Source organism: Cebidichthys violaceus, unplaced genomic scaffold, assembly GCF_023349555.1.
Source record: "Cebidichthys violaceus isolate CVI_PGR_0920_01 unplaced genomic scaffold, fCebVio1.0.p SCAF_3, whole genome shotgun sequence".
In the NCBI taxonomy this organism is placed as follows: Eukaryota; Metazoa; Chordata; class Actinopteri; order Perciformes; family Stichaeidae; genus Cebidichthys; species Cebidichthys violaceus.
In genome coordinates, this window is record NW_027176483.1 from 18,267,183 (window position 1) to 18,290,581 (window position 23,399).

At 41.4% G+C, this 23,399-nt stretch overlaps 1 protein-coding gene across 1 annotated transcript; it reads right to left on the reverse strand.

Moving 5' to 3' along the window:
• Window positions 1–317: 317 nt before the first annotated feature.
• LOC137880840 (cyclic nucleotide-gated channel beta-3-like) lies at window positions 318–22,472 on the reverse strand. The gene is made up of 37 exons (XM_068722378.1): window positions 22,336–22,472; window positions 22,122–22,227; window positions 21,568–21,587; window positions 21,386–21,485; window positions 20,896–20,920; window positions 20,618–20,702; window positions 20,237–20,340; window positions 19,942–20,005; window positions 19,565–19,640; window positions 19,362–19,386; window positions 17,463–17,551; window positions 17,218–17,381; window positions 16,453–16,605; window positions 16,292–16,345; window positions 14,237–14,271; window positions 13,725–13,876; window positions 13,578–13,670; window positions 13,276–13,303; window positions 11,380–11,569; window positions 11,137–11,151; window positions 9,628–9,663; window positions 9,113–9,211; window positions 8,799–8,953; window positions 7,244–7,459; window positions 6,378–6,586; window positions 5,997–6,047; window positions 5,809–5,895; window positions 5,440–5,504; window positions 4,608–4,730; window positions 4,043–4,184; window positions 3,712–3,871; window positions 3,529–3,626; window positions 3,266–3,349; window positions 3,013–3,131; window positions 2,599–2,745; window positions 2,255–2,453; window positions 318–2,158 (listed from the first exon to the last, which is right to left on the reverse strand). Exons 1-37 carry the CDS (start codon window positions 22,470–22,472, stop codon window positions 1,889–1,891), a joined length of 3,975 nt encoding a protein of 1,324 aa, XP_068578479.1. The 3' UTR covers window positions 318–1,888.
• Window positions 22,473–23,399: the final 927 nt, after the last annotated feature.

Below are 23,399 nucleotides of genomic sequence, written 5' to 3' on the forward strand. Positions count from 1 at the left end.
TGTATAAGTATATGTAAATTATAGGACATGCCATTGATGCAAATGAGTTCATATCAATGCACTAATACTGGCCTAGTCTATATAAAGCTGAATGTAAAAAACAGCACTGTGTTAAACCGGTAATCACATTATATTGTCAACAACATTATCGCAAATAGCTTCCTGTTTAGTTGTTGCTGTTTTAGTTTGTGGTTTGACTTTACAGTTTGTTGTTTTGTCAGGCGTTATGATCCTAAAGGGGTCGCTGCAGGTCAGACATAAAACTCAGGACTATATATGATGAGACAGGTCATTTATTCACAAAAGACAGGCATACATCTGTGACAAAATGTTAAGGGCATTATAATACACACACATAAGAGTCCATTACGCACACATCTCTCCCCTCTCACCACACACACACACACACACACACACACACACACACACACACACACACACACACACACACAACCATAAAGGAGAAACAACATTGACAATCCTGTCTACAGATTGTCTGGCAGTAGGGTTAGCTGGTCTATGGGCTATTCTTCTGAGGCTTTATCGATCAAATACAGCATCTACACAAAAACAATAAATCTCTCATCATTACTGAGTCCTTATCACATTTACAGAACAAATTAAATATGTAGCATCATTAGAATGTATGTACATGTCACAGCACTACAAAGCAGGACAGTGATCTTAAATGAACGGGAAAGTGTGATTCATCTACATTTCAAAAAACAAATATATTTACATTATTTTACAAAACAAACAGAAGAAAACATGAACATACAATTGTTAACTATAGTTGTAAAGTATGCAAAACAATGGTAGTACATGTATTGATGGCTACATTGTTACGTTAGTGATTATTGATATAGTGACTGCATTGATTAGCATGTGAAATCCGGTATTGGAGGTAACAAGAGGCTAGGTGATGTTTTAGCAATGCTTAAAGCTATGATAGTCAAAGACAGACTGTAAATCTATGTACAATAATATGGGATGACTTTACAATGACCTGTCAACATTTTTTGTAACATATCTCATGATGGAGGTACGGATGATCATGTAACAACCTTAAACACAGGTCTACTCGGTCTGTGCTGTTGTTCAGACCCACTTGTAAATACATCATCAGTGCAAGCTACTCACACCAACAAAACACAAAGGTAAATGACAAAACATGTAAGGCAAATTGTTATTTCAAGTTTACAAAAGAATCCAACAGTCAGCAGACAACAACAGCAAAAGCATTTTGGAAAGATAAGAAGGTCAGTTTTGTGGAAAGGACTGATCTAAGGTCACAGTTATGGGCTAACTATGCCATCCCACACGCAATCCACTCCTCGTCACAGCTACATTTGAATTCAGCGACGTAAACTCAGTGAAGATGATGAAGATGTGCTTGAATTCTGAAGACTTAACCAGGTGAGGAATGGCTTGCTCTTACATTCGATGATCTAATGAGATTAATGGAGATAAACACAGTGTGTGGAGGTTGAAAGAACTTCTAACGGTTAGCACAGCTCATCCTACAACAGCTGATGTTATGTTGACCATATTTGAGATATAGTGGGATACGAGGCTATAACTAACAAAATAGGTCAGTGGTCATAGGTCAGAGTGGAATACAGTACTACCTTGATATTTTTGCATTTACGCTGTCCCACACAAGTCCCACTAGCAGATCAGGTGTCATCAAGACACAGTTGTGTACATGTCCATTAACAACACCTCTTCTCTCTTTCATTACACCATTCTGTCAATTTATAGCTGACATACCCTCTATTTTCCCTTCAAAGAGAGCATTTCCTCATTCCCCTTTGATCACTCCGATTTCCCTTCTCCTCTATGAGATTGTCACCCGTTTCTCTCTTTGTCCTTGTCCTTCAAAGATTTATCACAACTTCTTCTCTTTCCTCTTCCCCCCCTTGGTCCCTTCAACCTCGCTGACGCCCTGCTCTCTTTGGTCCGCGGCGAGCATTTCGTCTGCGTCACCGTGGGCCCTTGATGCAGAGTGAGGCAACGCAGAGTTGTTGTTGTTGGGGCAATGCGAGGTGGAGCGAAGCGGTGCGGAGCTGGTAGAGACGGGTGATGGTGTGTCCACGTCCCTGTCAGGTCCGGAGCTGGAGGTGGGGGATGGAGGAGGCAGGGAGGAGGAGAAGGAGGGCTGGAAGAGAAGAGAAGAGATTAATCTACGATATAAAGAACATTCTCTTTCTTGTCTCTGCCACATGTGCATATGTGTTGGGTTTGTTGTATTTACCTGTAATGAGACACTGGACTTGCTAGTCTTCTCTTTGACTTTAGCCAGAGCTCCTTTAAGTCCAGAGGATTTCTGTGCCATCTCCAGGGCTGCTCTCAGCAGTTTGGGGGTTTCTGGTCTAACAGGGGCTGCCGGGACCTGAGGGGGATCCTTCGCCTCTTCTTTGGGCTCAGGTTTCTTTCCCTTGTTTAGCATCTTCCTGTGAGAAAGTCACAGAATTCAGTAATAATTACATACAAGCAGACAAAGAAACACGGCTGTTGTGGGAGTTGATTTTTTGATCTGGTGGCCCCTACAGGACAGATACAAAGCAGAGAGCACAGTGAGCTTCATTGATGTTTAACCTGGCCTTCTTGCGGAGCAGTTTCTTGGACTCGGGGTAGTGGACCAGGATCTCATTCAGGTCTTTCTTGTCGAGGATGAAGAGATTGGCAAATCCGTGGGCGATTACATTTGCCGTGCGCCTGTTACCCCCGCCTACTGCGAGCAAACTGCCAATCAGAGAAATCATGGTTTTAGAATGACATTTTCCACCTCGTTTAACTTTTCAATTTCACCAAAGCAGAGGTCAGCTAGACCTTTAAATGCATAATGTTTGGGATTTCAAAGATTTATAACCAAACCTTGTAAAAAGTTGTAAGATATTTGTCAGAGATGGCAGCTTAGATAGATAAGGAATCCTGTTCAATGGCGTGAGATATGTAGGCATCTTTAAAGAAAAGGTTTTCACTAATCACCACCTGTGAAAATCTCTTCACCTGATCTCTCCGAAGACGGATCCTGCTCTGAGAGTGACAAACACTGTCTTCCCATCCGGTCCTCCAACCACCTGCACCTCCCCAGCCTTTATGATGTACATCTCCCGACCCACCTCGCCCTGAGCAAGAGAAAAGAGAGAGTCAGAGGCAGATGATGAGAGGCAGAGAGCAACACAAGTAGCAACAATTTTAAAAAAAGTTGCCACATACAGTTGTCTTCTACTAACAAAATACAAACGAGTTTGCCTTTTACCTTTTTGCAGACATAATCCCCAGGCAGGTAGACAACAGAGCGTAGGCTTTTCAGCATGTCAAAGATCATCTGTCTGTCACAACCCTGTCAAGAGGAAGGACAAAAAAAAGGAAACAGTGATCTCTTGTTGATCTCTATACTGCTAGTGCACTAGCTTAACAACTCGGCTGGGCCTCGCAGAAGGGACACTCACAGAACAATGTTGGACTTTGTCTCTATTACGTACACTGTGCTTTTTTTTATGTGTTTTTAGGAATTCCTACCTGAAAAAGAGGGACCTTGCTGACAATGGAGTAGTTGACGTCTATAGCAATGTCCAAACGCATTTTATCTGGCAACTGAGTGAGCAGCTCCTGCTCATCTGGAAGCCGGACAGTGACAGGAACAGTATGACTGAAAAGGTCAGATGTACAAGATACATATGACAGAGATAGTGCTCTCCTTACCCAGCATGCCCTGTGATTGCCAGGTGTAGTTGTACCAGGTTTTGACACGGTTCTGCACCTCTTTGGGTATGCGATAGGAGGACATATATTTGATAGTGTTGTCCATACATGTGCGGTAGTAGGTCTGACCTGCTGTAGCTGCACCAACCACATCACGCATCTGAGAGACAAAACACGTTTGTTAATTCAACACCATCATTGCACAGAGACACTTATGACGTATGAATGTCTTTGCTGCATGGAGTGCACAATAATAGAATAACACACTGGAGCCTTTAAGGTTAAATACATGTGGAAGGCACACATGTCTCCATTCCATTTCTATACCTACCTGTCCAATCATGATAGAGAAGGCAAAGACTCCAACAAAGTAGTTGATGAGTTGGAAGATAATCTCGAACAGGGTGGTGGGGTCTGGCAGACCGCCAATGGTGATCAGGGTCTTCACCGCAAAGTAGTAACAGCGAATGTAACTGAGCAAGAGACAAAGACAGGAGGCATCAGAAAGAGACAGAACAAGAAAATGGCTAAAATGAACATGATGGGTTTTAAAATGAATGAGATGAAGAATTAAAGTCAAAAGATGCGACTAGAATAGACCAGGGGAGATATATTGTAGATCATTTGTGTGAATATCACAGAGCAGAGTCAGCTTTCCATTACATGAGTTGACATCTTCCTCATTGGTCGTCGCTTTGCTCCTTTGGGTCTGCAATTTGTGTTTGATCTCAACAGCTGTGCACCTGTCAATCCCCTTTAAAGCCCCGTTCTAATCTTCAAAACAAAAACAAATAAACCTGCTGCCTCGTGTGTGTTTGTGTGTGTGTGTGTGTGTGTGTGTGTGTGTGTGTGTGTGTGTGTGTGTGTGTGTGTGTGTCTGTTTTTATCCTACCAACCTGTTGCCTTTGCCATTGTACACCCACTTGGTTGATCCTAGTCCTGTGAAGGCAGAGCCCCAGTAGTAAAGACAGGCATTACAGTGGAGACAGTAAAGGAGATAGGTGGTGGTGCGGATCACCCTGAAAGACAGAGAGTGAGAGAGCAACACATTTGCACAAACTGAACACCAGAAACCAGTAATTTGTTCATCTGAGTTCATCTAAAGGAAGGACGACAACGTGAGCATACACAGATAGAACCGCCGGTACAGTGAGGCTGCATTCACTCCAAACCAGTCCTCCAATGCATCCAACGTCACGCTGATGTTACGATCACGAAACCGTCGCTCAACGGACCATTCGAATCAAGCTTAATAAGTCAAGGGTTCTCAACCTTTTGTAATGTAAGGCCCACTTCTGATTGTTAAAAAAATACAATCTGAGAATCACCTTCTCAAATAATGAAAAACATGATTAATATGAGAAAAAATAAACTGGGCTGTAAATGTGTTTTATGCCACTGTCAGGTGTTATGACTTGAATAAATATTCTCCTTACATTCACCCATCTCTGCCTGCCATTATCCAAATATAATGTATGCAGGGTCATATTTTGTCAACACAGCTTTTATTCACGCAGGGTTTACTCCCACATCACTCTTTCGTTTCAGAAATCAATCCATTTTCTTTCACTGCATCGGAGGGAACGCTCGCTAACCCGTTCGTCTACCTGATGATGTGTGGTTGAGAATAGCTGATTTAAGTGACACTCCCACACAACCCAGCGCTAATCAGCGCAACGCCTGATTTGGTGTGAATGCAGTCTAAGATACCATGAGGCTACAGCTGACCTGTAGATGTAGGCTTTGGTCAAGATGGCCTCTAGACGTTCATTGAACTCAAAGAAGGAGTTGATCTAGAGGCATTGATAGAACAGAAAAAAAACGTTTAAAGAGTTTGGTTTCAAATTGTCTATCAAACATTTGAAAAAGTGAAATCTGGATAAATGCAGTCTGATTCCTCAAAACGGATACATAGAGCCTTGGAAATGAATTTTTCCTTTGTTTAGATGCCATCAGTGTAATGTTGTTGTGTGTAGCAGCTTAATACATTTATATGGAAGGACTCTCAGTGTGTTGGTTGCCAGAATGCTGAAAGTGGAACAGGTTGTAAAGGGCCGCTCAGAGAATAATGGTTGAATAAACCGTATTAAACCTCACCTTCAGCAGCCTGGGTAAGCGAAGGAGAGGGTTGATGCCAGTTTTAAAGTAGAAGAGCTCCAGGGGAACAAGACTGGCAACATCAAACTGAAAAACAAGAAGGCACCGCCTCACTCACTGAACTGCTTTGATGATTGACTCTTCATAATATGTGAAGTAAAGACTTTTATTCAGCTCTGGTTACTTACTTTGAATCGTTTGGTTGTCATGTAATTCTTTCTCATGTCTTTTTTGTCACACTGTAATAAAAAACATAACAACTGCAGATATAAATTATGATCCTGGTAAGTTGATAACTTTATTATGATCTTGGTGACATTGTATTTACTTTAAAAAAAAAGAGCTACGTTAGGCCTGTCACAATAATTACGTTACTGACTTATCATAGGACACTTTTTTTTTTTGCTGACCTCAATATTGTATCAATATAATGTACACTCATGTGATAAATGTAACTTCAGCCGTTGATAACGACAGAGATTGTTTCCTCTTTTTTTCACTGTTTCCTGTTTCAGGTCCCCACTATGAGAAGGCTCTCGGTTACCGTAATGGCTAACGTCCCCACTCACCACTATGTCCCCTCCACGAACAAACTGCAGGCGCGGCTGGAAGATGGTGATGTCCAGGATGTAAATGAGGTCACACAGGTAGTCGGTCAGCAGCCAGTAATAAATGTTGTCTGGAGTCTGGTAGGGGAAGGCCCAGCGCACTGGGATGAACCACGCGTTCCAGTTCCACGCCAGAGAGACCAAAAACATCCACAGCACGTACATTAGGTCTGAGGAGAGAGCCCAAGATGAGAGGATGAAGGGAGTGAGAGAGATGAAGAAATTGAGGGAAAATAGACAATAGGAGAAGTGAAAGTAAGGAAAGACTGGAATTACTCTTCACAGAAGAAGTGGTGGTCGCTACACAAGCACCAACTACTATTATATGCTGTTAACTAGAATAAGAGCATGACAAAGAGCATTACAAATAAGATGGATCCAATCTGAATTATAAAGCAACATTTGGAAGTTGTATTTGTATCAAAGGAAACAGAATGGTGATAGAAAATGGACTGGCTCACAAAGGGAAGAGAAAAGGGTAAATGACAGATGATTAGGAGACAGGTGTCTTTATAGTAACAAGATAGTGCAGCTGATTCTCCTTTACCCAAACCTCATAACGTTTAATCATTGCATTCTGGTTGCATATTAACAGAACAGGTAACAAAATAGAGTGTTTCTTTAGTTGCCTTTTGGATGAGCATTAAACAGTTCAATACATTTTTTATCAATGTGTTATTTTAGAAATTTTGTCAGAACTGTGTGGCTGAAAAATGAGGAGCCTCTGGGTGTTTGTCATTCATTTCTGAGTAGTTCAAGTAAAGGAGATTCTACTGAGCGGTGCAGCCCTGTAGGGGGCAGCGGGTGGCGTTCGGCTGGGTTCTCACTGGTGAAAGGGTCGATGCTGGCAGGGAAGCGGTAGTGCACACAAGCGTGTATCCACCGAGGAGTTTTCACCTTGCAGCAGCGGCTAGACTGCTCCTCATCTGCCCCACTCTCCACCCCTCCTCCTCCTCCTCCCCTTCCGCCTCCTGATGGACCTGCTTGTGCCTCCTTCTCTCCATCGTTCATTGGCTGAGCTCCAGGAGCAGCCTGAGGAGGAGCTAAAGGGAAGTGAGAAGGGAAGGGGCAAAAGGTCAGAAGAAGCAGGTTTACCATCTCAGACCGGATCATAGAGCTTCAATCACTAAGGGCACAAAGGTGTTAGCTTCGGTAGATTAGTCTTATAATGCAGTGTGTGCTTGCAGCAGGTGATGTAGGTTTCTGTTTGCCTGTGCGGTGGTCCACTGAAGGGCTTTTCTATGCCACAAATGAATTAATGTGCAGAAATTCCTTGTCTCAAAACACAACACAACTCTAGTGAATCTGGAACATAGTTTTTTTCCTAAGAAGTTACAGGAACAAGGAATGTGCTGAGAATCATCCCTTATATACTGATGTACAGTTTGTGCACGTCAGCTAACTAGGTGCTGACTGCCACATACAGATCAGACTTGGGTAAGAAGTAAAAACAATGAAAATTAAAACATTTCCAAAGTATGTATTATAAAAACGTCAACAAAGACCTTACTGGTCATGGGCTGCTTCAATAAATATAAATAAATACAATAAATTCAGTGTGCATATTTCCCTTTTTCAACAGTATAATGCGGATTTTGTCCTGCATAAATACTCAATTTAGATCTGCACACCTTCTCTATTACTAAATGTAAACTATTGTACGATGAAGGATATGTAGCTAGAAGCAGGCTTGACAAAATGTACTTAATTTAAGATTATCCTGATCTAAATCAGTGATTCACAAACCCTTTTAAGCCACATGACACCCTTAACAGCTAGAAATGACACCATGTGTATGTTATATAAAACAAAAAAATTAATACATTATTTGAGCTGACGTTTGCTTTTTGTGACTGTTGTACACCCTGAAAACTGATGTGCCAGAAAGCACATTGTGTTACTGACACAAGAAGACAAACCGGGAACCGTAAACTGTCATAATCCCCCATCATACCTGCAGCATAACTGCATATTAACAAGATTATACATTTAGTGACAGCAATGTTTACTGTTTTTTTCTTACATTTTGATATGTTTGAAAAAAGAAAAAGATACATTTGGTGAAAACAAATGTTGCCTAGATTTTGATATGGGTAAATGATATTAAATATATACTGTAAGTGTACTGATGTAGCTTTTTGTGTTTAGACGGAAGTCCAAGGTGCGGCTTTGAGTTAAATCTCGGCTGGACGAGGCTGACTCATTGAAATCAAATATACTATCAATAATCTACGTACTGCTTTTGTATGTTAGGAGGCAAGGTTTTGTGCTGTATGACCCTCGCAGTACTAAAGACCAGCAAAGTGTGTGTGTGTGTGTGTGTGTGTGTGTGTGTGTGTGTGTAGAGGTGAAGGAGAGAGAAGGACAGGGATTCTGACTCACAGGGGATGATGCTGTCTTCGTCTGAGCTGTCAGGCTCAATGAGTTTCTCCTTCGCCTTCTCTGTTCTCTCTTTAAACATCCTGACCAGCTCCTGAAGACGCTCGTTGACCACCGTACTGCTCTGACTGGCTGAAGATGCTGGACGTTCTTTCAGTCTTGGAAAAAAATAAAGTTAGATGATGATGATTTGTATTCCTATGAATTTCCATGTTACCTCATGTCAGCACTCCAAAACTCCAAATACTTCTTCAATTTGTGTTTGTGTGTGTGTGTGTGTGTGTGTGTGTGTGTGTGTGTGTGTGCACAGCGCTCACATGTCATCTGAATTGTGCAGGCTGGACTGGCTGGGCCAGGCTCTGACAGGCATGCTTCCTTCATCATCATCATCTTCACTTTGAGAGTGAAGGGTCCTACTGTTTAAGTTAAGTAGACACAGCAACATCGTCGGTTCAACTTTGGGACAGTGCTGCCTAACTTTATTCTTGCTGCCTTTTGTCAAACTAAAATCCACTGCGGTGTGGCTTTACTCCACATTCTGTTAAGCAGTATGTGTAAATGTGAATAAGACACAGAATCAAATTATTGACATACACCATAAGCTGAGTTCTGCCTTTCGTGTTCACTCTGTAGTTATGATTGTGAGGAATGCAAAAATAATAAGCACTTAAAATGATGATCTAATGAGTGAATGAGCAAAGACTGGATTAATGAAAGACTATGGAGTTTACATCCACTATATATCCATGACTGGGCAGCATGATGTGTGAATACAGAGACAGATGGATACTAAATGAGTCAATACAGTATTTAACAAGGGTTGGTATCTTACATCTTTGTCCAGATAGACCGACGATTCCTTCCACTACTGTCAGGGAGAGTGTGTGTTTAAGGAAAAGGGAAAGAGGAGGAGAGAGAGGGATGGGGGGGGGGGGGGGGGGGGGGGGGGGGGGATGTGTGGAGTGTGTGCCAGGGAAGGCATGATATTAATCCCAGAAACAGATGACGAGTGAAGATAATAACCTACAGTGTTCTACAGGCATGGATGGATTATGAGACAAAGGGCCCTGGGGACAGACATGTAAGGAGCCCCTCGCCCTGTCTGCATAGGAACAAGACGTCCAAACTCAAATAGTCTACTTTGAGTCATTTCACGTCCCTTTGCAGTCGTTTTGCATCTAATTTGAGCAATTTTGCGTTTCTGTGATTGTTTTGTGTCTATTTTGGTAATTTTGCATTACTTTGTGATCAATTTGCACCTCTCTGATTGTTTTGTATCTTTTTGGGGTCTCTTTTGTGTCTCTTTGAGATCATTTATGTGTCTCCTTGTAGTCGTTTTGCAGCTACCTTTTTGTGTCGGTTTTGCATCTATTTTTCTCCGTTTTACATATTCTTTGCATCTCTGTAGTCATTTTGTGTCATTTGTAGCTGTTTTGTGTATGTTTGTGGTCATTAAGCCACTTTCTATTTGTGTTTTTTTTATTTTTTCAGCGACATTTTGAGTCAGGACCTCTGACACTTTGGGCCCCGTTCAGTAATCCATCCATGTCTAGGTGACAGAGTGATGATACAAGTGAAAGATTGTGATGCATCCATTTATTGACTTCTGTTATGTTATGACATTATCCACACAATAGCCAAAAGAACAAAGATCTGTGAAAACCATGCAAAAGTGAACAGAACATCACAACACAAAACAACACAAACGATTTAGCTCCACCGTGAGTCACATGACAAACTGTGTTCTGCATCAACAGCATGTGCTGGTTCACTTGTGTGTGTCATTTTGGCAGTTCTTACTGTTGTTGTTGTTGTTGTTGTTGTTAGGTGCAAAATAATTTTCACCCGAGACCAAATAGAAAGATATTTCCAATATTTGTAAGCAACACACAAGGTTTCTGCAGAACACTGACATCCAGACTGTACAACAGACAGCAGAGGGCAGTAGATCCACTTCAAACAGCACTAAGCAACACATGAAGTGTTTCAAGCCAAAATGACACATTTAATGATTCATTAAAACCATAAATGATGATAAAACATAATTCTGTCACTGGAATTTGTTGTATTTTATAAGCAAATGTTTAGTAATCTATAATCTTCTAAAATCTACTAATATTCAATCTAATCTCATTTTGGTTGAAAAGCCTCTACTTGCCAACAACAAAGACTGCACCATGACATAACCCAAATAACATATTCTAGTGATGTTATTTTGCATGTCTCTCTTGAATGCACATACGCTACGCACATGTGTGGTTTCACTGGAGAAAAAAGAATAATGACTGTTGAAAGAAGATTACAAGCACTACAACTCAAACGATCCATGCAGTTTTCTTACTCTTTATCTCCTTTACTGTAGATGAAAGCATGAGGAGAGAGGAAAAGATTCAAAATAGCGTAATGCACACCCTGATAAACAGTTTTTAATACCTAAACCCAGCCTCTCAGTCTCCTACAATATGACATAAATGATCCCCCACTGGTGTTAATACACAGCATAAACCTCTTGGTAAAACAGTTCTAAGAGTTGTTGCTGTCCTAATAGCAAATTACATAAACCACTAGTGGCAGTATTTCCTACCTTTGACGACCTCCGGAGGGGGTCACAGGGACAGCGAGGGTTGTAAGTTTGGGGTCCTGAGGGGTGAGGATTTGGGGGATATTGCTCTGTTCCTCCCCTCCTCCTCTTCTTCCTCCTTCCCCTCCTTTCTCATGGTCCGAGTCGACATCCTCTACATTGACGGCTGGATGAAGGCTGAGGCTAGAGCTATCTGGAGAGGTTGAAAAACACATTTTGTTGATTAATACAATGCAAATTAAGGTGTATTTAGGACAACTATAGGACCGTCTTACAGCACTGCCAGGGGCAAAGCACGTCACAGTTACAAGCAGAGTAACTGTGCAGTGTGAGAGAGAGGCTAATGCAAGAGGATCCACCTGTGAACTAGGCCATGTGTCCTGACAGCTCAGAGGACTAGCTTACTCATCTGGCAAGCTATTCGGTCTCGCTAATCAGGCTCATGGTACACTGGCACAATTCTGTCGTCTTCATTTGATAAAAACATATAAACATACAATAGTCCACCACAACACAAAACCGCTACTCCTTTTTCCCGACAGCGTGCTCATAATCCTGAACACACCTTCAGTGAATTTGCCATGACATCTGAACTCAGTTGATCATTTACTGTTTGCAAATGTCTTTGTTAAAGTTTAGGAGCAATCAGTTGTACTTTTAATTTTAGAGCTAGTTTGTTCTGATGCCACGTATTATGAGGCAACTTGTTATGGCTGAGTTCAGGTATCTACACGATGGAACACATTCAACTTTCCACTCCTGCAGAGTCACCTGTGGGTCTTAATGCTGAAATGTCTGAGTCATCTTCAATGAAGAACGCCGGGTTAGAGAGACCTGACAGCTGGCGGGATGCTGAGTTGAGCTGCTTTGATGGGGGGCTGACAATTGGTGGCAGGCGTGGGTAGGACGGGACGTTGGGCAATTCGAGGGCGCTACCATTGGGAGAGGATGGAGACGGGGAGCGGGACCGGAGCTGCGGATGGTGAGGAGGAGGAGGAGGAGGGAGAGGGGAGTGTCGGACGAGCCGGTTCAGTTCAACATCTTGCTGGTTCTTGTCTTGCTTCTGTTTTTGCTGTTGTTGTTGTTGTTGTTGTTGTTGTTGTTGTTGTTGTTTCTTAGGCATCTTGAGGCATAAGGCTGTTGAGGCGGTTCTGGACGTTGAGGAAGTACTGCTGTGCTCGGCTGGGAAACTGGGAGAGCTTCTGCGGGATGTTTGAAAGGCTCTCGGGAAGACTAAGGCTGACTGAACCCTCTGAGGTTTTGGGCAATAACTCAGTCACAGTCTGGGCGATATTTCGGGGGATCTGCGTGAGTCGGATCTGGGAGAGCTCTTGGCGCAATTCAGGGGGGAGGGTGGGTAAGAACTTGGTAACATCAGAGAGCTGGGTGGGTAGCTTAGGCATGGAGGGTATTTTGGGAATGGAGATGCCGTTCTCTTTGAAGAACGCGTTGATGTTGCCGAGGCACTCGGAGGTGTGAGGAATGCGCATCAGGCAGCTCTTAAATGCATCACAGCTGACGGGAGCTACAGAGGAGACAGGCAGATATACAGTCAGGCAGGATTTAAGCAAGGTGGGAGATGGCCTCAGTAGACAGGCAAACAGCAGCGTAGTCAGTCTGAAGGACAACGTCTTCTAGACAAGATCTATAATGACCGTGGCCTACAGTCACCAGGCAACATTTACACTAACAGTAATGAAATCAACATAGTGGGAGTATAGTCTGGATGTAGACATGCATGTAAAACAGCAGCCAGTTAAGCAGCTTGTGAGTTAAACACAACCGGTTAGTCAGAAATACAGGAATGAGACTGCTAATTAGCGCAGTAATATAGCAGCTCTAACCACAGTCATATATAGAATAAAAACAACACACATGACAAATTAGAATAGTACATACCACCACAGTCGTCCCCAGTAGCTTCCTCCTACCAAAAAAAACCCCCACAAAGCATATGAATGAATGGCAGGGGAGTGGTGAGCATCAGCTGGGGTCGGATATGACATAATGTGGATTGGAAAAAAATTGTAAATAGGCCAGTAGGGACAAAGAACCCACCAAAAGAAAGGAATTGATATATGAAAATAATATTCCTCAATAAGGTCAGGCAGTGCAGGGGGTCAAATGAAATGTGTCATTACGGTCACATGGGTCATGAGAGGAAACATTCTTCACCGTCATGTTTAACTCGTGGACGTTACCTTTTCACCAGCTTTGTCAGCGTCAGTGCTTTGACCGACTTCCTTTGCTCTCTGCGGCTGCTGCGTTACAGGCTCAGCTTCTGAGTTCGCTTTCTGGGTCTTGGTCTCTGATTCTGCTTCTGCTTCTGATTCTGATTCTGATTCTGCTTCTGGTTCTGGTTCTGGTTCCGGTTCTGCTTCCGGTTCTGCTTCTGGTTCTGCTTCTGATTCAGGCTCCGGCTCAGAGACGTTAACTGGTTCAGGTCTTGGAGGTGGAGAGGGGGAGGTCTGCTGTGGCTCTGCTTCCTCTTGTGGCTCTACATATTTGTCTTAATAATAGATTTCATAAGATTTAATCAGAATACCTAACAGTCACAAACGTACATCTGCCTGATGCAAATACTAGAGAAATATACTAAATATACTATAAGATGCAGGGGTTAAAAAGAATTTTGAGATATTATTAAAAAAAGAAAAGTCTCTATAGAGACTTTTCTTTTTTTAATAATATCTCAAAATTATTTTTGATTGAAAATTATTTTTTCAATCAAAGTAGCATGCCATACTTCACGTATACGTGAAGTATGGCATGCTACTTTGATTTTGTGACTCTTTTCTACAATCTAAGGGATTATTCAAATACAAAGTAATGGATTGTCTACCTGGCTCCTCGGTGATAGGTTCCTCAGTCTCCTCAGCAAGGCTCTGTTCTGTTCTGCAGGACAGGACAGGTGACAAAAAGAGTTGGACAGATCATGTTTCACTGTGTCTGGTAGTGTGAGCTTCCCCACATTGAGCCCACTGTTCAGTAACTTGGTCCATTAAATGATGGTTATATTAAAAGAGGACTGCAGTCAGGATGGAAATGCTGGTATTTCTAGGGGGAAATCTAATACATAATCTACATGTTACACTTTCAGCTATTTTGGAAAGTCAAACAACATTTGCAAACACAGACAGACTTTTTCAGTCTCATTGAATCTTGTTTGCACATTGTGAAAATGTTTGGCTATATTTCAAATCACATTTCAGTAGTTTTGAGGATGGAAACATGGAAGTCGGATGTGGCGCACTTTTAAAAGTGTGTGTAAAAAAAAATGACAACACAGGTAGCCTAATTCTGTAAAACTGGGCTTCAAGACCTGTGGTGGCTGCACACTACAGAAATAACGTGATATTATTATTTATATTTCATTTTAGGGTAGACCGTCTACCGTTTTTATTATGTGCAGTAGTAGCACACATTTAGATAACATGTGATGTGTTGAATTAATGTCCCAATGTAGGCACAGATGACGTATTAGTATTATTAATAATATTATACATATTATGATTATTACTATTATTTTATAGAGTGCACTTACAATGGTTATAGAAGGCAGAATGTAAATGCTTTTTAAATAAATGTTGCTCTCTGCTCACTTATTAACGGATACAAACAGAAGACGGTGAAACACATGCAGGTTACATCCTGACTCACGTTTCATTTAATGCTGGAACAATGTGGAAGTATTAACTTTACTCAATGTTGGCTAGTTGTTAGTTATCCCACGTTTTTAGCTTAACACGACTGACTTCACCTTTGACAGGCAAGCTTAAAGGCCTGTGACGCTAATTACATCGTAAAGTTAGGGTTAAATAATAGGTCAACGTTATTCATTTCATAATGTAAATTCAATACCTAAACACGATGTCATCACGAGATACTCACTTTCTCTCTCAATATTCACGTGCGTTATTCGTTAGCAGTCGAGACACAACATGTCCACGAACAAGTAGCATGAACTCGGCTGTGAGGTCGTGTGAACCACATCAGGAGATTGTAGAAATTTTAGAAACAACAACAACAATCAAAATGTTCCATTACATCTCCGACCATCGTTCTCTCTGCGTGCGTCTACGTGAAAACAGCAGCAGCAGCAGGTGCGCGCTGTTACCGCGGTAACCGTTAACCGGGGGGGGGGGGGGGGGGGGGGATATCTGCCGTTGCCACGGGAAGCTGTGGTTGCTATGACACGGTAGTGTGATGCTGAGGCAGCGCGCGACGAAGATCACATAACGAGAACCCGCGGGATTTGGGACCTGACAGCCAAATGTGCTGGATCAGACCGGGAACTGAATTCACAAGACTGGCAGAGGATCTGGGGATAGCAGGCCTCACTGTACGTTTAAGTACCTGGTATCATGTCAGCTACTGGCACCCAAGCTTGTACTTTACTTTTTTTTTTATCATACTTTATACTTATACTCAACTCAACTACATTTCAGAGGGAAATATTGTACTTTTATTTATCCAATAGAGTTACTTTACACATTAAAACATATCATCTTATTACAGATGACGCATTGTTACAGTTTGAACTACCCAACAGTATATAAAGTCATTTAAATCAGCTCTACCAATAGTTGCAACAATAAATGCTGCTTATATGATTTTTTTCTTGTAATCAAGTATTTTATATTGTGATGCTGCTACTTTTACTTCAGTAAAGTATCAGAATATACTTCTTCCACCACTTCAGTTCAAGCTGCTCGAGACAGTGACAAGATGTGGAAATTCCCTCTTGAAATAAAGTCATTAGGATAGTTTCTAAGTTTAGAACTCTGTTTATATTAGACTCAGCACAAGAGCACTATGATACAAATTCTAGGTGAAAGACTAAGTGACTCGAGGGTCCTACGAAGGATTTCAAGGAGGTTGAGGACGGGTAAGACTCCATATTATGCATTCTTACTCTGTGACTTTACTGTGGTCCACTTTGCTCTCCTCTTCTTGTGGCACTGGCAGCCTGGTCACAGGGAACACACAGTGTCACACCACTTCACAAGGATGCTCGGTAAAATACACACAATGCCGAAACAAACACTTTCTCTCTGATTGAACACAAGCTCTTACTCGGCTTCAGGCTCCTCCTGCAGCAGTTCTCTACTCCCCAGTGAGAGATTAATGGACTGCCCCTCACTGGCCATCTGTCTGATGGCCATCTCAGCTGTCTCTCTGGCCACCTCCTCAGCCATACGTGCCATCTCCACGCGCTCCTGCAGCAGACTAAAGAGAGGCAGGACACACTGATGTGATTGTGCGGTAAATGTTTGTAAAATGGCAAATGAAAAGTGGGATGTGAAAAGAGTCTTCTTTCTTATTGCAGTGACTTTAGATCACACAGCAAAAACTCTCTGGCCCCAACACCAAACCAGGTTAGCTTAGCCTTATCACTATGTGTCAACCACTGTGTATAGTTGTACTGCTTCAACCAAGCTGTGTAGACAGGAAGACTATCAGAGCATAAAGCAAGGCAATCCATTAAAAAGAGGCATAACTTACAGGTTGCAGCCTGTGTTGTTGCTACTGTTTTGTGGAAGACTTGACCCCTGGTCACCTAATCCTTAATGACGCACGCTGTGCTGGCTCATGATGATTATGGGATATTTAAAGCGGACATTTGTTTAAGTACATCATTTGTTACTGACAACAACCTGTTGGCTTAACTAGAAATACTGGTATTATTGACTCGACAGGGTCCAGTATTGTGACTACTCTTTAGGAGATAAATACTCTTTACTAACTTCCAATTATTTTCATTATCATTTGACATGATAGGGGACATTTACATTCAGTGGAAGTGACCACCTCCATTCTCTTGTACTCCACCCGTCTTACCGTTCCTCCATGGTAGCCATAGCAACACCTTCAGCCTCCTTCTTGATGTTTTCGATGAACGGCGTCCAGCGGCCCGTCTGGGTCTCAGCGTCTTCTTGAGATCTTCTCACACTCTCTGGCGAATCCGGCTCGGGGTTGGACTGCGTCTGCTGTGTCGCTTCCGGCTGTTGGTTTGCTGTCGGTGATGATGGAATCGGTGATGGTGGAATCGGTGATGGTGGAATCGGTGATGTGGACGGCGCTACAGCTTTGGGCTGATCTTTGGGTTTCTGCTGGCTCTCGCTGTCCGAGTCCACGTCTTCTAGAACCATGTCAGGTTTGAGTTTGGATGAAGCTGCAGGAGGGTGACAAGCACCGATTTGTGTGTAAGAAGGGACATGAGGTCGACATTGGAAATGTTGATGATGGATTTGGTTTTGGGTTTGGATATATGAAAACAAATGGACACGCATTACAGGCAGGATTTGAAATTATGACTCATATATCTACTGTACATACTAAAAAGGAGTGCGAGTAGGACTGTTTATAATACAGGTATATACAGCTGTACTCAAATTTCAACATGCTCACTTCCTCACTTGGTTTATTTCATGTTGGAGGTTTTTGAAAGGCAGAAAACATCCACTACAGCTTTCCTTTTTAATTGAATTCATCTTTATATGCAATAGGTAATGGAAGGCGTTATTGATAAGACAACCACATGACATAATTTCACATTGAATCTTTATTAGTCCTGTAGTATCCTAACATTACAGTGTGTAATTACATGAATGTGTTCTACCACCTTGTCTGCAAGACAGTCAACATATTTTCAATGTGACTAAATACGGTTCTTTCAAATGAAGTCAAACCTTCTGAAACAACACCACACCACATCGCCAGGCCACATTTCACAGTTCAACACAGAAACCAATCAAATGGATCAAATAGGCCTACTCTTACGTTTGTGTTAAACAAACTGTTACATGATCAAGACCCAAACTAAACACAACTTTCTAGGAGCACAATAATTAGCAGGACTTATATATAAAAAAAATAAATTAATAATATAATTTCCTCTAAATATCAAGTGTAAATATTGATATAGTTTATACTTTTTCCAAAAATAACACGATCATAAATGAACATAGCTGCCATTTTATTATTCGTTCCAGATTTCTGTTAATTGGATGAGGAAGATTGGACATCTTGAGCTGTAATTATTCTTGCATCTAAATGAATGACCAGTGAATCATCTTTTTTTATCTCCTGTTGTATAATATTAAGAGATAGAGAAACATAGGAAAATGGCAACATGAATATAAAGTGTACATCGCCATAGCAGCACAATAAAGTTACATAAAATGTTCTCTCTGCAATCTTTTGTGAATGAAACCTGCAGTCATTTCAAATAAATGACCATCACTAAATGTTTCTGTGTCAAATAGAAAATGTGCAAAATTCAAATCCCAAAGACAAAAACTCATCTAATTAGCTCTAGAATATATGGTACACTTTTAAGTTATACATCAGTGGACACATTTAAGTTGCAATACATTCATTTGAAACTGTAAGGTGAGTTGAATATATCTCTAAATATATTCTTGTGGTATTTTACAGCTGCCTAGATCTGTACTGAGCTGCACTCTGCACAGCACCTGTAGCTCTCCCAACAGTTCAATATGTATATTAGTGTTTGTCAGTTTGGGAATCAGAGCGTCCCCCAGTCGTCTCCTCCTGCTGTTTAAGGGGCTCGCAGCGCCTTCCCCCCTGAAACAGAAGGAGAAGAGGGACTGAGTTAGGCTCCGACCGTCCGACCAAAACACCTCTTCAAAAACTATGGGGGGAAAAACAAGAGGGTGCTTCAACGGTAAAAAACGTGTACAACACTTTCCAAATATTACACAGATCCACGGGAGTTACTCAAATGGAGAACAAATATATATTGACTTGAATTAAATGCACCCCATGTTATTAAAGAGATGGTTTCTTCTAGTTGTAGCGTTACTCTCCAGTGATAGTCTAGAAAACATTAGGCGAGATCCACCTGATTGAACTGTGAATTGTGGCATTCGGAAGCAGCGATACTGACAAGAAAAATGGCACGCATAGCGTTTTTACTGACTACAGGAAAGTATTATTAAGCAAATAAAAGTTAAACTCACCTTTCTGTAGAACCTCAGCTGCACCCTGAGAAAAGAAACAAGTAAAAAAAGATTGCATAAATTGAATTTCTATCAATATAGTTCTAGATTTAAATTAAAGAGGCAATACAAATCACAAAAGATAGGTGAGGAAAGATTGAAGGGGCTGAAAGACTACTACAAGAGAAGGATGAAAGAAGCATTTATTAATTCCCAAAAGTTACCTCAACATTATCTTTGGATAGAAGTGCGGGCTGAGGCATCTTCAGGCCCAGTCCTGACACGAACCAGCCAACCACACTGTCAAGAGACAACCTTATTAACAGTGTGCAGTAATTTGCAAGGAAAACATCAGTAAAGCCCGTCGGCGTAGACATCTCAGTTGTTCATGTTCTGTTGTAAGATAGATGGATGGATAACGTGTTAAGCCAATTACCACCCTCAGGTCTAAAGCTTCATTTGCTCTAGCTGGCCAAGCTTTGCAAGCGGGCTAATATTTGTAATAAAAAACAATTTCCATGCAAGTGTCGTTTTATCTTGCATGTTGTCTTGGATGAAGCTTGTGATGGACAGAAAAAGGACAGTGGTGGATAAAACCTACGCAGAGGCCTTGCTGTCAGTATCCAGTGAGATTCCACTGAGAGACTCGGGTGGTGGAGACAAAACTGGAAAGAAGAGAAAGACGTGAATTTCAGCGTACAAAGCAAGAATCCATCCAGTTAAGTCAGAATATGTCCGAAGTGCAGCAGAGATTTTAGTGTGGTAGTGTGCAAGTTATGTGCTGTGACTGTCCACGCCAGAGTGTGTAGGTTTGTGCTGTGGGTAATCACGTGCCCACTGGTGTGCATTGGGACAAATGTACATGAATGTTTGTGTATGTCAGTGTGCGTATGTACTTTTGTCCAGAGAGGATTGGGATGCCTTGGATGATGGTTCAGGTACAGCACCAGGGGGCAGTAAAATTGGCTGAGGGACCATCCGCTTTATCCAGGTCACCACGCTGCAGCATAAAAAAAAGAAAAGTTAGCCCATCACATGTTTATTGTTCTTTTAACTACCGGTATTGATGTGTGTACGTGTGTGTGTGTGTGTGTGTGTGTGTGTGTGTGTGTGTGTGTGTGTATTTGATTCAGATTGTCCATCAACATCCAGCTAATGGACTTTGGACTCCACAGGACAAAGGAATCCATCAAACGTCAGGTGCTGTTTGGAATGTGTTGGTGTGAGGGTTCAGATTTATCTTTGTGAATGTGTAGTAAAAGGTGTTTTGTACTCACTTTGTATGGAACTGAGAAGACTCTACCTCCGACTCATCATCTGACAGAATCTCCACCACTGGGATGTGAGGGAGGGGATCAAAATCTGGACAGACAGACAGACAGAGCAATCACACAGCAGATCAGCTCAGCGGTCGGGATGGTAAATTATTGATATTTAATCAATCAAAAAAAAAACACAAAAGAAATAACAAAAAAGGGAAAAAAAAGAAGCTAACATTGTTGTAACTTTCAAACATCACTTTTGTGCAAAAAGGCAAAATGATCAAGCAACATACCTGGCATTGTTTCTACTTCATAGATCTAGGACAAAAGAGATCAAATGTACTTTAAATCAAGCCGACAGATTATGGTTATACGATTTTCTTACATTTCTTACATTATTCTTGGATCACATTAGGGAATTATTATTATATTTTATTCATAAATAATTAAAGATCCACACACAATAGGGCCAGATGTGCGTCTCCCCTGCTGTGGTCAGAGTGGACTACAAATGGTGCTCATTGGAGCACTAAACCTCACACATGGGCGACTTTTATGACCCTACAGTACAGCATGTGGAGTAAGCTGGGCCAAGCAGGGCCCTTTATGCAGCTACATTCTGTGACTTTCTCCTGGATTAATCTAATAATATGATAATATTTCAATATTTAACTTTTGGCAACATGACATGAAATGACTGGATCATGTGTTGCAGTACTAATGCAGTTAAGATATTGATTTGGTGTTGTGATCTGTATCATAATGAAGCCCCCTATGTCTCACCTCGGTGTGTTCTTCAGGGTTTTCAATCTCTTTGTATTTGTCATCAGGCTGAGGCAACAACTGGGTCAGACCCTGAGTGACCCAGCCTATCACTCCAGACCTGGAAGAATAAACAAATGTAATTCACCTTTGAAGAATGTATTTAGTGACAAATAAGCACCGTTTATCTAAGCACACTGTACCTTTCTCCATCCTCTCCTGACTGTGGGATGGCAAAGAAAGAAATAGCGAATGAGACAAATGTAAAGGCCAAAGAGAGTTTACTGCAAACCTCCCTTCCTCCTATTTTGTTTTTGTATCCATTATCCACAATTATAGTAATACTGCAACTTCTCTTGTAATAGTTCCTTTGATGAAATGGCTTCTCAAGAGAATTTGTGACATTCAGCACACCTTTGTTCTTAAATGACATTAATAGCTAAGAGGGAACATGCCTGTGCTGTATTTTGAATGTCGTAAAGTGTAGTGTTGTCTGAATTCTTTAAAGTTGTATCAAAATGTGATCCCCTTTGTGATGTGTCAACTTCACTTTGAAGTAGCTGTGTTTAGGAGGACATGCCTGGCTGACACCTGGCATTTCATAAAAGCCAAATATTGGCCATTTTGGCCCAATCAGTTTATCAGTGAGATCCTTCACGAGCCTACATACATGTTTTTCTCATAGGATAATAATAAGAAGAAGCCCTGAAGTCCACCTGAATGGACTACATGTCCACTCAAACACCTACACACTCACCCTGGTGTCAGAGTTGGACCTGCTGAGTCGAGGGGAACCAGAAGGTTGAGGCAAGGCGCTGACGAACCCATTAGACAACCAGCCTAAAACTCCAGCCTGGGTCTGGCTGTAGAGGAGGTAAAGAAAGACAGTATGTCAGCATGTTTACACACACACACACACACACACACACACACACACACACACACAGAAACTATTGGAAAGAAACGTTTACCTGTCATCTGAATTCTCGTCTGTGTTTTTCTGTGGAGGACGCTTCCCTGTGGAATAAGCAACGGGGGTCTTGGCAGCGTCATCTGATCCAGAAGCTTCAGGGAGTTGGGGGACCACTTTTACCACCCAGTTAAACATCCTGTTGAACACACACACACACACACACACACACACACACACACACACACACACACACACACACACACACACACACACACACACACACACACACACACACACACACACAGTCAGCCTCTCAAATGCCCTTCATCAAACATCGTTGATAATGCTGATGATAATGCTAATAAGTTCCTAATAACTCTCTCTATGGTCGTGAATATTTCTTTAACTTTTAATCACAAAGGTTTTTTTGTGCTTATGTCATCTATTTTGTTTGTATTATAATTACTTCTATTGTTTCTATTTTTACCATGCAAAGTGTCTTTGAATACCTTTTAAAGCACTATATATATATATATATATATATATATATATATATATATATATATATATATATACACAATTTATTATTATTATTATTATTATTATTATTATTATAAAAGCTGTATCTCATCAGGCACATTTACAAACTTGTACATTGGTATGTGTCTATATGGTGCCTGGATTATGTATTAGAGAATCCTTGATTAAACATTAGTCAGGGAAATTTGGGCTTTTATATGACTGAAGTATAAATTAGTTTGCAATGTGCTATGTACATTTTCCTTTTCAATCAGCAAATTAACTCAGATAAGAGACAGACGTCAAAAGTCAGAGAAGACCAAAAGGAAGAGGGGCAGAGGTGAACTCAGGCTGAAGTGCACCATAAGCTACTTTACCAACAGCGTCCACAGGTGACAGAGGCTCACAAACCTACCGGGAAAAGAAATGTTCACTGGCTCAGTGCACTGATTCAAGATAAGGATGGAATAAAAATAAATGAAAAAAGATAGATTTACAGAGCCAGCATGGCTGCCACTTGTCTGACTTAATCTCAAATGTGCGTAGTATCCGCTGTGACAGTTTATCAACCTGTTGAGATAATCCACTTCAGCAAAGAGCCAC